Source organism: Notamacropus eugenii, chromosome 2 (assembly GCF_028372415.1).
Source record: "Notamacropus eugenii isolate mMacEug1 chromosome 2, mMacEug1.pri_v2, whole genome shotgun sequence".
Taxonomy (NCBI): Eukaryota; Metazoa; Chordata; class Mammalia; order Diprotodontia; family Macropodidae; genus Notamacropus; species Notamacropus eugenii.
The window spans coordinates 288,624,471-288,638,947 of record NC_092873.1 but is presented as its reverse complement, the minus strand read 5'-3'; the positions used below and the strand labels follow the sequence as shown (position 1 = coordinate 288,638,947).

Below are 14,477 nucleotides of genomic sequence, written 5' to 3'. Positions count from 1 at the left end.
GGAGTGTGCTGATATTGGTTAATATCCAGTCTCACATCTCCAAATGAATATTGGACCGGATCTTGAACAAGATGTCCCATAGGCATCTTAAACTCAACATGTCCAAAACTAAACTCAAATTTCCCCCAAAGCTCCCCTCTCTTCCTAACTTCCCTCTCTCTGTGGAGGGCCCCACCATCTTCCCTGTTACCCCAGTTTGAAACCCGGTGTCATCTCTGACTTCCAAAAGCCAATCTCTTGTCAAGTCCTATTGATAATACTTTTTTATGATTCTACTTCTTATATATCCCCTTCTCCGCTCCGACACTGTTACCACCCTCATCGCTGTTACCACTGGGCAGCCCATCACCTCATGCTTCACCGATTGCTTGGTATGATTAAGTCTATCTCCACTCTACCCCATCTTCTACTTAGCTGCCAAAGTGATCAACACAGGTCTGACCAACTACCCTCCTTTCCAATAAACTCCAGGGACTCCCTATACTACTAAGATCAAATCTAAAATCCTCTGCTTGGCATTTAAAACCCAGTCCCCACTTTTCCAGGCTTCTTATATCTTCCTTCCCTCCATATACTCTGTGATCTGAGGCCAATGGCTTCCTTGCTATTCCTTGACCCACTCTATCTTCCAACTCTGTGATTCTTCACTGGCCTTCCCTCATGCCTGGAATTCTCTCCTCCCTCATCTTTGCCTCATTACTTCTCTTGTTTCTTCTAAGTCCCAGCTCAAATTCCATATTCTACAGGAAGTCTTTTCTCATCCTTCTCAATTCTTGCACCTTCCCTTTGAGCTCCTCCCCCCACCCCCAGTATATAGTTGGTCTGTACATAGTGGTTTTCATGTTGTCTCCTTCATTAGACTGGGCTCCTTGGGAATGGGGGTTGGATTTTGCCTTTCTTTGTATTCCTAGTGCTTAGCACAGTGTTTGGCAGATAGTAAGTTCTTAATAAATGTTCACCAGCTTGTCCTGATTCACCTGGGGCACTTTTAGTGATGTCTTATGTTATGGCTTTAAAAAAGTTTTGATTTGAGTAATGTTAGGCAGGCTTGAGAGGCATTTGAAGTACAGAGCTGGCTTCAGAATTATGAAGACCTGATTTCAAGTCCTCCATCTGAGGACTAGCTCTGATGCCTTGGGCAAGTCATTTAACCTCTCATTGCCCCCTCCTCCCAGTCTATTTAAAGACTAGTTGCAGAGCAAGTGGTCATCTGGGTCAATGGAGAAAGTTTCCTCCTTGGGAGCTCCCTGAATGGATGAGATCACAGTTTTTGTCAAATCTCCCCCCCCACACACAAAAAATTCTAGATTGAGTTATGAATCCAGGATTGAGTTCCAGAACTGTCACTAGCTATTTGTGTGTGATTTCTGGAGCCCAATAAGTACCTTCACTGGTAAAAATGAGGGAGGTGAGTCTAAATGACTTCTAAGAGTCCTTCTGGTTCTGACTCGACATTCACTTTCTGCCTAAAGCTGACTCTGTATTCACGGTCTCTGGAGTCATCCTGCCAAAAAGGTCTGAGAATCCACTGAGTGAGACTGGAACCCATCAGTATCCTCCCTTTTCTTCCCATATATGCTCTACACTTTGCACAGTAAAGACAGATCATTCTCACAAGATTGCTTCTACTTTTACCTCTCTAAACCTCTTTCCCCCAAACAGGCAGAACTAATACCTACCCTTCTTCAGTTATAAGAAGGGGATTCAGCAGTAGAACATAGGAAAAGGTATGGGATTGGGACACAGAGGTTCTCGGTAACAGGCTCTGGGTTCTGACACTTATGATCTGTGTGACCTTGGACAAGTACCTTAGGCTCTCTTAGTCTTAATAAATGTTTATTAATAGAGGGAACGGGAATAAGAGAAGGGAGGGGTGTGATAGAAGGGAGGGCAGTTTGGGAGAAGTGGTCATCATAATACACATTGTCTTGGGGTGGGCAGAGGGGAGAGATGGGGAGAAAATTTTGAACTCAAAATCTTGTGGAAGTATCTGTTGAAAACTAAAAATAAATAAATTGATTATAAAAAATTAATGAATGTTTATTAGGCACCTATTGTGTTAACCTGCAGGGGTTATCAGGTCCTACAAAGAAAGGCAAAATATAGTCCCTCTCAAAGAGCTCTTAGTCTAATGGGAGAGATGACATGCAAACAGTGGGCAAACATGTGGACATCTATAAAATGATGGATTCTAATGTCTCTTCTAGCTTGAAACTGAAGATCACTTTTGCACAGTCTCAGATGCCCTCTGCTGTACAAGTATGAAAAGGACAGCTTCCCCAGAGCCTCCCAGGTTCAATTAGACAAATACTTATGCAGTACCTAGGTGAGTTTTAGCAGGCTACAAGTTCAACGTGAGCCAGCTATAAGGCTGCGTTATCAGAAGTACAGAGGAGGCAGCACTTTGCTGGGGAGAGAGCCCTGAATCAGGGTCAGGTTTAGATCCTGACTCTGACACGACCTCTGAGGACATCTCTTTGGTGTAAGGCACTGTGCTAAATCACTGGGGACTCAGAGACAGTGGCTGCTCCCAAAGAACTTACAATCTGATAGGGGGACAACATGAAAACACTATGTACAAATGAGAGAGAGAGAGAGAGAGAGAGAGAGAGAGAGAGAGAGAGAGAGAGAGAGAGAGAGAGAGAGAGAGAGAGAGAGAGAGAGTGTGTTCTCAGAGAGAAGGCACTGCGATTGAGGACCGGGAGAACGCTTAGCTTCTTGTAAAAGGAGGGGCTTTACCTAAGATTTGAAAGATGCGGGAGGTGACCATGAAGAGGAAGAGCATTTCATGTATTGGGGACAGCCAGTGAAAAAGCTCAGAGTCAGGAATGTTTTCGGGGAGAAATACCAAGGAAGTCAGTGTCCCTGGGTTGTAGAATATGTTGAAGAGGAGTAAGGAAGGTATAAGAAGACTGGAAAGTTAGGAAGGGACTGGGATATGAAAGACTTTAAAAGCTAGTGGGTTTTATATCTGATCTTGGAAACAATAGGGAGCCACTGAAATTTATTGAATAGGGAGGGATAGTGACATGTTCCCATCTGTGCTTTAGGAAGATCAATTTGGCAGCTGATTGAAGAATGTACTGCAGTACTGAGGGACGTAAGGCAGGTAGAGCAGCCATTAGGCTATTGCAGTAGTCCAGGAGTGAGGTGATGAGGGTTTGCATCAAGATACTGGCAGTGTCAGAGAAGGGGCCTTATTTGAAAGCTGTTACAACAGGAAATAACAGAACTTGAGAAGAGACTGTGCCAAGAGTAGAATGGAACCACACAGGCAAGGCAGGTCCTTAGGAGTTTTGGAAACCTTAAATATGAAAGATTATTTAGGGTCCAGAACAAGGGAGGGAATAGTCCCATAGCACCCTAACTACTTCGAAGTGAATTGATCTCACACTTCTAGGATGCCCTAATATTCACAACATGCTTTCCTTATTTAGAAGAACCCTAAGTGGCAGACCCCACCACGGAGCCTAACACACAATAGGCCCTTAATAAATATTTGACTACTTAGAGTAGTATTCTTCCATTTTATAGTTGAATAAACTGAGGCCCACATTTAAAGATTTAGTTTGGAGCACTGTATTTTAGTAAGGTACTCTAAAATATGAAAGGACATTGACAAACTAGAGCAGGATCCAGAGGAGGGTACAAGTATAATGGGAGTACTAGCATGTGTAGTTTGAGGACTGGAGGGGAAAAGATGTGGGGGTGGTGTTGGGAGGATGTGATAGTAATGATAATAATAGCAGCTGAGACTTAAGTAGATTTAACGATTTGCAAAGGGTACATGTGTTTGATTCTTACAGCCTTGAGACGTAGGTGCTATTACTAATCTCCATTTTATAGATGAGAAAACTGGATCGGAAAAAATGAAATAACATCCATTGTCACACAACTAGTAAATGTTAGAGGCAGGATTCAAACCTATTTCTGTCTTGACACCAAGACCGGGGCTCTTTCTTCTATGGAACTGTTATATGAAGGCAGGATTATGCTCTGCTCTGCTTGGCCCCAATAGGAAATTGCTGGGAGGACAATTTAGATTCTACATAAGAAAGGACTTCCTAAAAGGGAATTTGAGGAGAGTGGATGAGAGGAGTCAATAAACTCCAGGGGCTCCCTATACTACTAAGATCAAATACTTGCCAATTGCATGGATTTCCGTGGTTTCTATTATCATCTCCACATTATAACCAGAACTTTTCAACGGAGCTTTAAGGATGACAAATTGCTGCTCTCACAACAACCCTGCAAGTTAGGTTGCATAAATATTCTGCCATTGTTGGATGAGGCAACTGAAATTCAGAGTTTATGTGACTTGTTACAAAGTCCATAACTGCTGATGGTCAATATGCAAACCTGGTTCTTTTGCTTCTAAGAGCAATACTGTTTTTTTCCCCTACTATAAGCCATGTTGCAGAAACCTATAAATATCCAGCCCTGATTTTTCTTCCAAGCTCCAGATTCAAATATATATTCCAATATATAATTGCTTAGAAGACATCTCTACCTGGATGTCGCAAGCATATCAAATTCAATAAACAAGCTTATCATTTTTTGTCCTAAATTTACTCCTCTATAACTTCACTATTTCCATTAGTGGCACTTCTGGGGATGTTCAAAATGTAGATATTATCTTTTATTCTCTCTTCTTCCTTCATCTCTCAATGTCTAATCAGTTTGCAGCCTCCACAATGGCTCATGTTCATTGCTTGTTCAATATTCCCATAGCCCCCACCTCAGTAATTTCTTGATTAGCATCTGACTGGACTATGGGAGGGATTTCATTGAGCTGATTCCATCAGTATCTTGGACAGAGACTACAGAAAACTGGGCTAGGAATTGAGTGGGAGGAAGAAAGCATACTACAGCATTTGAGAAATAGCCCATCTATTATTTTGATCTCAAGCTGTTTTCTGAAATAATAACCCATCTTTTAAAACGTGAATATTCTTCCAACACTAGCATGGTTAAGTGGACAAAGAGCTGAGTTTGGAGTGAGGAAGACCTGGATTCAAGTCTATCCTCTTGGTTGTATGACCCTGGGCATGATACTTCTCAGTGTCCCAGGATACTCTGTGACTAGAAGTTGAAGAGAAGGTTCTGATCTTCATCAGCAGAGGGCGCTTCCTCATGTAACAGTTCCCTACAACAATGAAATCTACTCTATCCTTAGAAACCACTTTCTATCCTTATACTTTTAATGGTCCTGGAGAACTGTAAATCATGAAACTCTTCAATCTCTGAAGAATCAAAATGGTGGGTGACCCAAAGAGCAATGGAGAGATATATGGAGGATGTAAATGGGCTGCAACATTACCAATGACAATTTGTGTACAAGGTGGGGCATAAATCCCATTGTGCAAGAGCAAGGAAGCACGATGTAATGGAAAGAGACAAAGTCAGACAAGGTAGGTTCAAATCCCAGCTCCGCCACTTAGTACCAATGTGCCCTTGGGCAAATTACTTTGCCACCCTGGGCCTCAGTGTCCTCATTCAAAAATGAGGGAGTTGGACTGCATAGACTCTAAGACCCTTTCCAATTCTAAACGTATGATGCTATGAAATTTATAATCAGAAAAGGAGGTGAGTTCATCATGTTAGGGAGGACTAGGGGTACAAGCAATACTAAACTTGGCCTGCCTATGTAGCAATGCCTACCTTTTGAGTTATTCAGTTGTTTTTCAGTTATGTCTGACTCTTCTTGACCCCATTTGGGGGTTTTCTTGGCAGAGATACTGGAGCGGTTTGCCCTTTCCTTCTCCAGCTTACAGATGAAGAAACCAAGGTAAATGGTTATATGATTTGCCCAGGATCACATCGCTAGTGTCTGAAGCCAGATTTGAACTCAGTAAGGTGAATCTTCCACTACACCACCTACCTGCCCATACCTCCCCTAGCGATGCCAAGATATCAAGATGAAGGCCTCTACTATGTTGAATGGTCAAGCAATGGAAGATTTATGGAAAGAATATGAATGAAACATGAGGAAGTGTAGATGGCAGGGAGCAGACACCACTGGAAGGTGGTCCCCCATTGATGAGATTTGAATCCACTAGACTCTGCAGGGGTCATACAGTCATAGAGGAAGAATTCTACTCTATGCTGCTTTTGATCCTTAATGGCTGAGGGGGGTTGGTAGAAGACTTTAGAAAGGATGTGGAAAGGGTGGTAAAACCACATGGCATGAACTTCTGAGCAGAAAAGGATAGTGGGTAATTTCATCAGGACAATGGTTTGGAAGGGGGTAACAGGAAGGAAAAAACATGTTGGCTCTTCCTTTTGGTCCTGTGAGGAGGTCTGGTCACCAGTGTAGAAGCTCTGGAGGTATGTAGCACCCCTGAGAGAAAGTCAGGTTTTCTTTAGTTTGAACAGGGAGAGTGTGTGGGTGGAAAGAGGGAAGGACTGATTTTTAGTAGCCTAAGGCCCTAAACTCTAAAGTATTCAGTGGAAAAGAAAGAGAGAAAGAGACTGAGGGAGTATTAGGGTTAAACTAGATAGGGATTAGAGTGGGAAGGGAGTGTGGTGGATAAAGCATTCATTGGGCCTCGAGTCAGGAAGACTAACCTTTCTTAGTTCAAGTCTGGCCTCAGGTACCTACTAGCTGGGGGACCCTGGGTAAATCACTTCACCCTGTTTGCCTCGGTTTCCTCATCTGTAAAATGAGCTGCAGAAGGAAATGGAAGACCACTCCACTTCTTTGCCAAGAAAACCCTAGATGGGGTCACAAAGAGTTGGATGCAACTGAAACAACTGAACAACTCTAGAATGGGGAGAGATTGAGAGGAACTAGGGAGCATTAGGGTTAAATTAGATAGGGATTAGAATAGGGACCAGACCACAGAAAGCTAGGAGAAGGTGTTTTTCCCTAGAGCAACAAACCAGAATAACAATTAGGGAATTAGGAGGTTGACTGGAATACTGGAGGAACAGGTTAGTCACTGAGAAGAGAAAGTTCTGATGAGTGATAATATCTAACATTTATAAAGGGCTTTAAGGTTGGTGAAATGCTTTATATAAGTTCTCTCATTTGATTCTTACAATACTCTTTGAAGTAGGTGCTTACATTAGCCCCATTTTGTAGATGAAGAACCTGGGACTGAGAGAGATTAATTGATTTACCCAGGGCCATATAGCTGGTTAATATGTGAGGCAGTATTCTAAGTCTGAGCCATCTTCCTATACCAGATGCAGGGTCAGACTCACAGCCCTTTCTTGGCTCTACCCTGATTTCCTCTGCACTCAGGGCTAACACGGGCTCCTAGGACTGCTTATAGATCATAGAACTAGAGCTGGTGGGGCCTTGGAGGCCATCTAGTCCTTATTTTAAGGATGAGGAAATGTAAGAGTTGGTAAAATGACTTGCCCAGGAGGTAATGGTCCGAGGCAGTAAACATCAGAGGCAGAATGTGAACTGAACCTAGAACCAGTGCTCTTTCCAGAGTACCAAGTCTGCTTTTTGAACTACCCTCTGGTTTTTTTAGCTAGGCCTCCTCTCTTTGGCTAGACTCCCTACCCTGAAGGAGAGTGGAAGCATCCACTCTGGCTCATATCCTTCTCTAAGTACTTGGGCTCAGTAAACTACAGGTGCTTTAAAAAAATCAACTGAATTCGGTAACCTGACTTCTATAGCTAAAAATTCAGCAGGGAGTAGAGTGGTAACAGGAGGAAGGGGTCAATGAGTTACCAGCCCACTAACAATCAGTTCTGAGAATGAAATATCCTCCACACATCCCCAGTAATTTCCAGAGCAGGGACCAGGAACCCCTAAGGAGGAATATCCCCTTTCCCAGGCTTTCCACCCTTGGAAGGCAATCCCTGCCCATCCCCAATATCCCTCCCCACCCAAGTCAGAGTCTTACTTCTTGGTCCCATAAATCCAGGATACAGCGATGTTCTCTAGGATGACAATGACAGTGAGGGGCAGAGTGGCCGAGTAGTCATCAAACATGGTGACAAAGTAGTTCCCAGAGCGCTGGACAAACAGGAGTCCCACAAAAAATGCAACGATGCAGCACCCAACTGCAAAGAGAAGAGATATCAGAACCCCTAAGATTGTGAAGGCTCCCACACAAGGGACAGCCCAGTCACTTCTCTCCATTGCCTCTCACTCCCAGTAAGACCATGGTCCAAGGTGGCATTCCATCAACAAGCACCCTTGATGCCATTTGGTAGCACTCATATGTTGTCTCACTACTTGTGGTCTTGTAGAGAAACACCCTAGGCTAGAGCTGGGAACCAGGAGTCAGAACCCCCTCAGTTCTAAGACTTTATGCTCTCTACATCCCTTCTAAGGAATGCAATGAGACTGAGGTCTGGGAAAGGAGAAGGAATCCCCATGGCTAATACCAGGTCTGTGGCCACCTTTGTTCTGCCAGGTATCAAGAGTATGGGACTAACATTAGCCTGGAAAAGTCTTGAATGCAAATTTGGGAGAGAATTGAAGGGTTGGTGGAGCACATTACCAGGATAACATGAAAGTTCTTGATGAAAATGGGAAGAGACCCCAGGAGACCTGACTCTCAGCTCAGGTACTCACCAGCTCTCTCTAGGGAGGGAGCCAGCTACTCACAGTAGAATGGAGGCAGAGTCCCAGTTCTGCTGACCCTATCCCATTCATATCTACAGTCTTCCAGGTGGATCAGGAAGGAAGGGAAACATTGTCATTGCCCATAGAAACAAGTCCTTGAAAAGTGGCAATGGTGCCCTATGACCTCCCCCACCTCTCTTGTTAGAGCCCTGACCTCACCAGCACCTCCAAGAAAGATTCTCAGAGGACACTATTACCATGCTCACCCCAGCTTTGCCAGCCAAAAGACTGGTGTTCTGGTGGGAAAATCAAGATAGAGCCCAGCTAGCAAGTAATCACCCAGGTTCACAATATAGGTGTCACCTTCAACTCTTCACTCCTTCATCTCCCATATCCAATCCATTGCCCAGTCCTGTCTTCAGAATATCTCTCATATGTGTTCCCTCGTCTCCTCTGATACTGCCACCATCCTGGTAAAATCCCTCATTATCACCAGTTCCTGGACTATTGCAAGAGCTGTTGGTGGGTTCTTTGCCCTTTCCACTTCTGTTCATCTGTCACTAAAACTGTCAGTGAGTAACCTAACTGACCCAGTCATTCCTGTACTCGAAAAACTTCGGTGGCTCCCTATCGCCTCCATGTTGAAATATAAACCCCTCTCTTTGGTGTTCAAATCCCTTCATAACTTTCCTCTTCCCTAGTCTTCTTACACCTTATGCCCTCCCCTCTGGGGTCTCTTTGCTATTCCTTCTGAAGGACATTCCATCTGGTATTTTTAGTGGCTGTCTCCCAATATTTTCTCTTCTCACTTCCAATTCCTGCTCTCCTTGGCTTCTTCTAAGTCCTTGCTAAAATCCCACCTTCTACAAGAAGTTTTTCTTAATCCCTCTTAACAGAGCCTTTGCTCTGTTTTTTTGTTTTTTGTTGTTTTTTTTTTTTGATATCTTGTATTTCCAGTTTGTATTTCTGTATTTCCAATTTATCTTGTCCATATCTTTTTGTAAATAACTTTCCATGTTGTCTTCCCTGTTAGACTCTGAGCTCCTTTAAACCAGAGACTACTTTCTTTGTAGCCTCAATATTTAGTACAGTGCCTGGCACAGAAGTTTAATAAATGCGTATTGATTGATTAACTGACTACCAGTTTCCTTGAGGGCACCAGCTCACACCAACTGAGGGATTTCTGGGCACTTGGGCACTAAGTGATCTGTCTACAAATGAACTGAGAAAAGCAGCAGCTATTCTTGAAGTCAAGGAACTGGACATTATTGGCAATGAAGCTGTTCATCCCTTGTCCTCCTGAAAGGGGATAGACATGGGGGATGGAGTGATGCCTGGGGAGGATGAACAGGGGGCTGAAAAAATAAGAGGGAAGGATTTACCTGTGAACATTTCTTTTGGCACCTTGAAGGTATCAATGATGGGTGTGGTGATCCCAGCCATGGTCCCGATCATACTGCCCAGGCCCAAGTTGATCAGCATAAGGAAGAACATGACAGACCAGAAGGGAGAGGCTGGGAAGTGAGTCATAGCCTCAGTGAAGGCAATGAAAGCCAGGCCTGTCCCCTGCACAGACTGTCCAAGTGGACAGGGAGGAGAAGGAAATACAAAATTCAGTATGTACGTAACAGGATAAAATGAGCAACCAAGACTACCCCTAATGGCCACCAGCTGCCAAGCCCTCAGTCATACAGCTGTGGGCATTCACTGCCAACACATGGAATCCCAGAATCATAGACTTAGACTGAGAAAAGAGCTCTGAACTCAGCAGACCAGCCTCCCACCCAGTTCACGAATCCCTTCTATATGCATGAAATAGAGTTCTCTGCTTCAGCACTTTCAGCAACTAAACCATTTCAGAAGGTAGCCCAATCCATGGCTGGACAGCTCTATTACAAAGTTCTTCCTTGCATTGTGCTGAAGTCTTCTTCCCTGGACCCACTGGATCCCACTTCTGAAACACAGAACAAAAACTGCTCTCTCTGCCATGGTACTGTCCTTCAGGAATTGAAGACAGTCATTCCCTGGCCTTTCCCCTCCCCTCCCAGTTCCCCTTTCTGTGCAGTTTTCCTCAGAATACAAGTTCCAGGAGGGCAGATTCCATCTCGCTTGCTAAATAATGTATGTTCTCCATGCTCAGCACAGTGCCTAGTGAAATCAGTACCTGCTTAACAAATGCATTCATACCCTCTTCTCTGTGTGTGTCTCTGTTTCTCTTTCGCTGATTGTCTCTGTCTGCCTGTCTGTCTCTCTCTCAGTCTTCCCCCTCCCTCTACATGCCTGTTTCAAATATGGTTTCCAGATCCCATCAACATCCTGGTCATCATCCTTGGGATGATTTCCACCTTATCAATGCATTTATTAAGTGCCCTCTGGCCTCAGAGAGCTTACATCCTACTGATCCTCTAAAACTATCATCCCTCAAATGGAACCCAGTACTTCAGGAGTGGTCTCATCATCACAGACTCCAAGAGGAAATTGTAATATCCCAGGACACACTGCTGATTCACATTGAGCTTTTGTCAGCTAAAACCTTCAGATCCTTTTCCAATGGAGCCATATCAAGCCAGGGCACTATAATCCTGCACTTAGGACATTGTATTTTTGAACCTAATTATAGATCTGGTCTTTCCCTTTTGCCAACCATGTGGCACAAATACAGTCTGACTTTTCTCTCTACGATGCTTCTTTCAATCGCTGCTTTAAGGGCTGACTATTGGTGGTCCGAGCAGTAAAATACAAACAGCCTTGAATTTGATACCTTCTCCAGTCTCTCCCTAACCCATCTTGTGAAACTCATTTCCCAGTACTCTCCAAAAGGAGCCCTTTCTTTACTCCAGACAAACTGATCCATCCACTGGATGCTTCATGTTTTACCCTTCTCTCCTTCCTGCCTATCTCAATCCTATTCATCCTTAGGGGACATTTCAAGTTATCCCTCCTCTATGGAGCTTTCCCTCAGCCCTCTAGTCGACAGTGAGCTCCACTTCCCCAGAATCTCTAGCTTCTGTTATCTACATTCCATATAGACAGCTAGGTGGCAAGGTAAGTAGAGTGCTAGTCCTAGAGTCAGGAAGACCCGAGGTCAAATCCTGGATAAGGCACTTAACTTCTATCTGCCTCAGTTTCCTCAGCTGTAAATGGGGATCATAATAGTACCTCCCCCCCCCAGGACTGTTGAAAGGATCAAATGAGATGATATTTGTAAAGCAGTTAGTACAGTGCCTGGCATAGAGTAGGTGCTCAATAAATGCTTGTTCTCTTCCTCTTCATGTAGCACAGGATGGCTTTCAGCCCCTCTTGCATCCCACCTCCCCCGACATATCTATTTAACTTTTCATGTGTGACCACTTTTTCTACCAACAAGATAGTAAGGGGAGGAACCCAACTCTTCCATTTTCCAGAGTACTTAGAACATTCATTTTTGGAAATTTGGACTCATGATTTCATTAACATTAGGCACTCATCCTGTGGAAATAGCTCCCATAAAGGCTGAGAGGCAGAAGAGCAGCCTATCTCCTGCCTGAGATCCGAAACAGCTATCTGGGGGCATTGAGAAGGACTTGTCAATAGTCACACAGCCAGTATAGGGCAGAGGAGCCTTTGAACCCAAGTCTTCCTAACTCCAAGGCCAATCCCCTATCAGGTATGTTACACTATTCCTCATCCAACACTGAGTACGTGCTTTATGAATATTTGCTGAATGAATTCATGATGATATATATGTCTTGCCTCATCTATTAGTCATGGAGTTCCCTAATGGGAAGGATACTGTCTAAGCTTTTCCCTGTACCCCAAATGCCTATCATCCCTGACCTTAGACCCTTTCATCATTGCTGCTGGTCCCTGCAAAGAGACAGCTCTGTCTCCAAACCTTGTTGAGTTCATCTTCCAGAAGACAGGGGTCCAGGCCCAGCTCCTGGAATCGGTCCTCTTTGACAGTCATGATGACTTTATACATCTCACTGTAGTCATGGGCAGTCAGGTGGGAGAAGTTGACATGGGGTGGAATGAGGTCATGACTCAGGACATTGGTGTTCAGGTACCCAAGGATCTTCTCAGCATTCCTGACAATGGAGAGGATGGGGAAGGAATGAGGAAGTTACTCAGGGGCAGTATTACCAGTAGGGTAGTTTCCTTACACTCTACCCCATATATTTTACCCAGACCTCACCCCAAAAGGTGAGTACAGGAAGGTCTCTGATCTTCTCCCTAGTAATCTGAAGCTGGGGAATACAGGGTTCTTCTGGTTCCCTTTCCACAGCCTGAGGGTAGGGGTGACTATCCCAGGCCTCCTACCCCAGGGGAGGAAGGGAAGATGAGACAAGAGGGAATCTAAGAGAAGAAGGGGAGTGTCACTTACTCGACCACACACTTCTCATTCATGATGTTGGCCTTGAAGCCCAGCACAGCAAAAACAACCAGGGTGGCCAGCACCGAGGTGAAGAAATTGATGAAGGACACAAGGGCGGCATCAAAGTGGCAGTTGTTATCCTGTTTGTTGTAGCTGGAGAAGGCGATGACACCCCCAAAGCCCAACCCCAAGGCAAAGAAGACCTGGGTGGCCGCCTCCCGCCACACCTGGGGGTCCAGCATCTTGTCCAGCTGTTGGGTGGTGGAGGATGGGGAGTGGGGGAAAGGAGGGAGGGAGGGAGAAGGAAGGAGGAGAGGGGAAGGAAGAAGAGGGGAAGGGAGGCAACAGTTGGTTGCTTTGTTTCTGCTCCTTCTCCCTCCCCGACTCCAATCCACGTGTACATCATTCCTTCATCAACAGGCTCTGATGTAATGACAGCGAACCCAGCCTCTCTTGTCTTCACCCCCTTCCACCCCAATCCAAAGCACCACCTCCTCTTGCTGACCTAACATATCCCCTGACTCCTCATGGAGACTTGGGAAACCCCCAAGGTTCATTTGTTATTCCTTTGTAGGGGCATGGGAACAAAACCCAGGAAGTCAGGCACCCTTCCCCACTCCCTCCATCATGTTCTTCCTAATGAGGGATGGTCCCTGACCAACAGGCTCCTTCCCTGCCATATAATTACCCCAATCCTTCACATTCATCCAGTGTTGTAGCCTTTCACCCTTATCTCATTTAATCCCCACAACCTGGCAACTACATTGTTATCTTATTAATAAAAGTACCCGCCCATCATGTTCATTGTCTCATTGGTGCGAGTACCCATAACTATGTGGAAAAAGAGAGAGAAGTCATGGTGAGCAAACTGCCATCCGAATAAGAATGCTGTCTAAGAATGTGAACAAGCTCACTACTAAGGTAACTAGATTGAGTACTAGGACTGAAGTGTGGGAGACCTGAGTTCAAATCCAATTTTAGACACTTTCTATCTGCAAGATCCTTGGCAAACCTTGTTTGCCTCAATCTCCCCATCTGTAAAATGGCAGTAATAATAGTACTTACCTCACAGTTGTGAGGATTAAATGAGATAATTGTAAAGCACTTAGTAGGTACTATAGCACACAGTAGGTACTATAAAATGTAATTATCATTATCATTCCTAGTTCCTGGAGGTCTTTAAAGTTGAGAAGAGATGAGTACCCATCAGAAGAGATTCCAGTTCAGATCCAGAATGGACTGGATGACCTTGGAGGTCCTTTCCAGTTCCAAGCGTCTGTGATTCTCTAAATCTGTGACTTTTGATTCTTAACTTTCTGAAAGCTGTGAACCGTGGAACAACAGAACAGAGGACACATAACTGGGAGTAAGTAGAGGGAGGGATTCTGCCCTTCACTAGTTGTGTGACAAATCACTTAATCTAAATCTCAGTTTCCTCATTTGTTAAACCAGTGATAATCATCCTTTGCACCACCTATCTAGCAGGGTAATTGTGAGGATCAAATGAGATAAGAGATGTAAAAGTGGTTTACAAAGTGAAAAGTGCCTCCTTCGTACGTGGAAGTATTACAGGGCTGTGTTGGAGTTAAATGT

General features: G+C 44.4%; 1 protein-coding gene across 1 annotated transcript in view; it reads right to left on the bottom strand.

Moving 5' to 3' along the window:
* Window positions 1-14,477, bottom strand: part of SLC6A17 (solute carrier family 6 member 17) — a 40,404-nt gene that overhangs the window by 10,568 nt on the left and 15,359 nt on the right. Inside the window, exons 6-9 of the mRNA XM_072644279.1 lie at window positions 12,894-13,135; window positions 12,405-12,597; window positions 9,913-10,105; window positions 7,863-8,022 (exon numbers count right to left, since the gene is read on the bottom strand). Coding sequence (XP_072500380.1) covers window positions 7,863-8,022; window positions 9,913-10,105; window positions 12,405-12,597; window positions 12,894-13,135 — 788 coding nt within the window. The remainder of the gene's footprint in view (window positions 1-7,862; window positions 8,023-9,912; window positions 10,106-12,404; window positions 12,598-12,893; window positions 13,136-14,477) is intronic.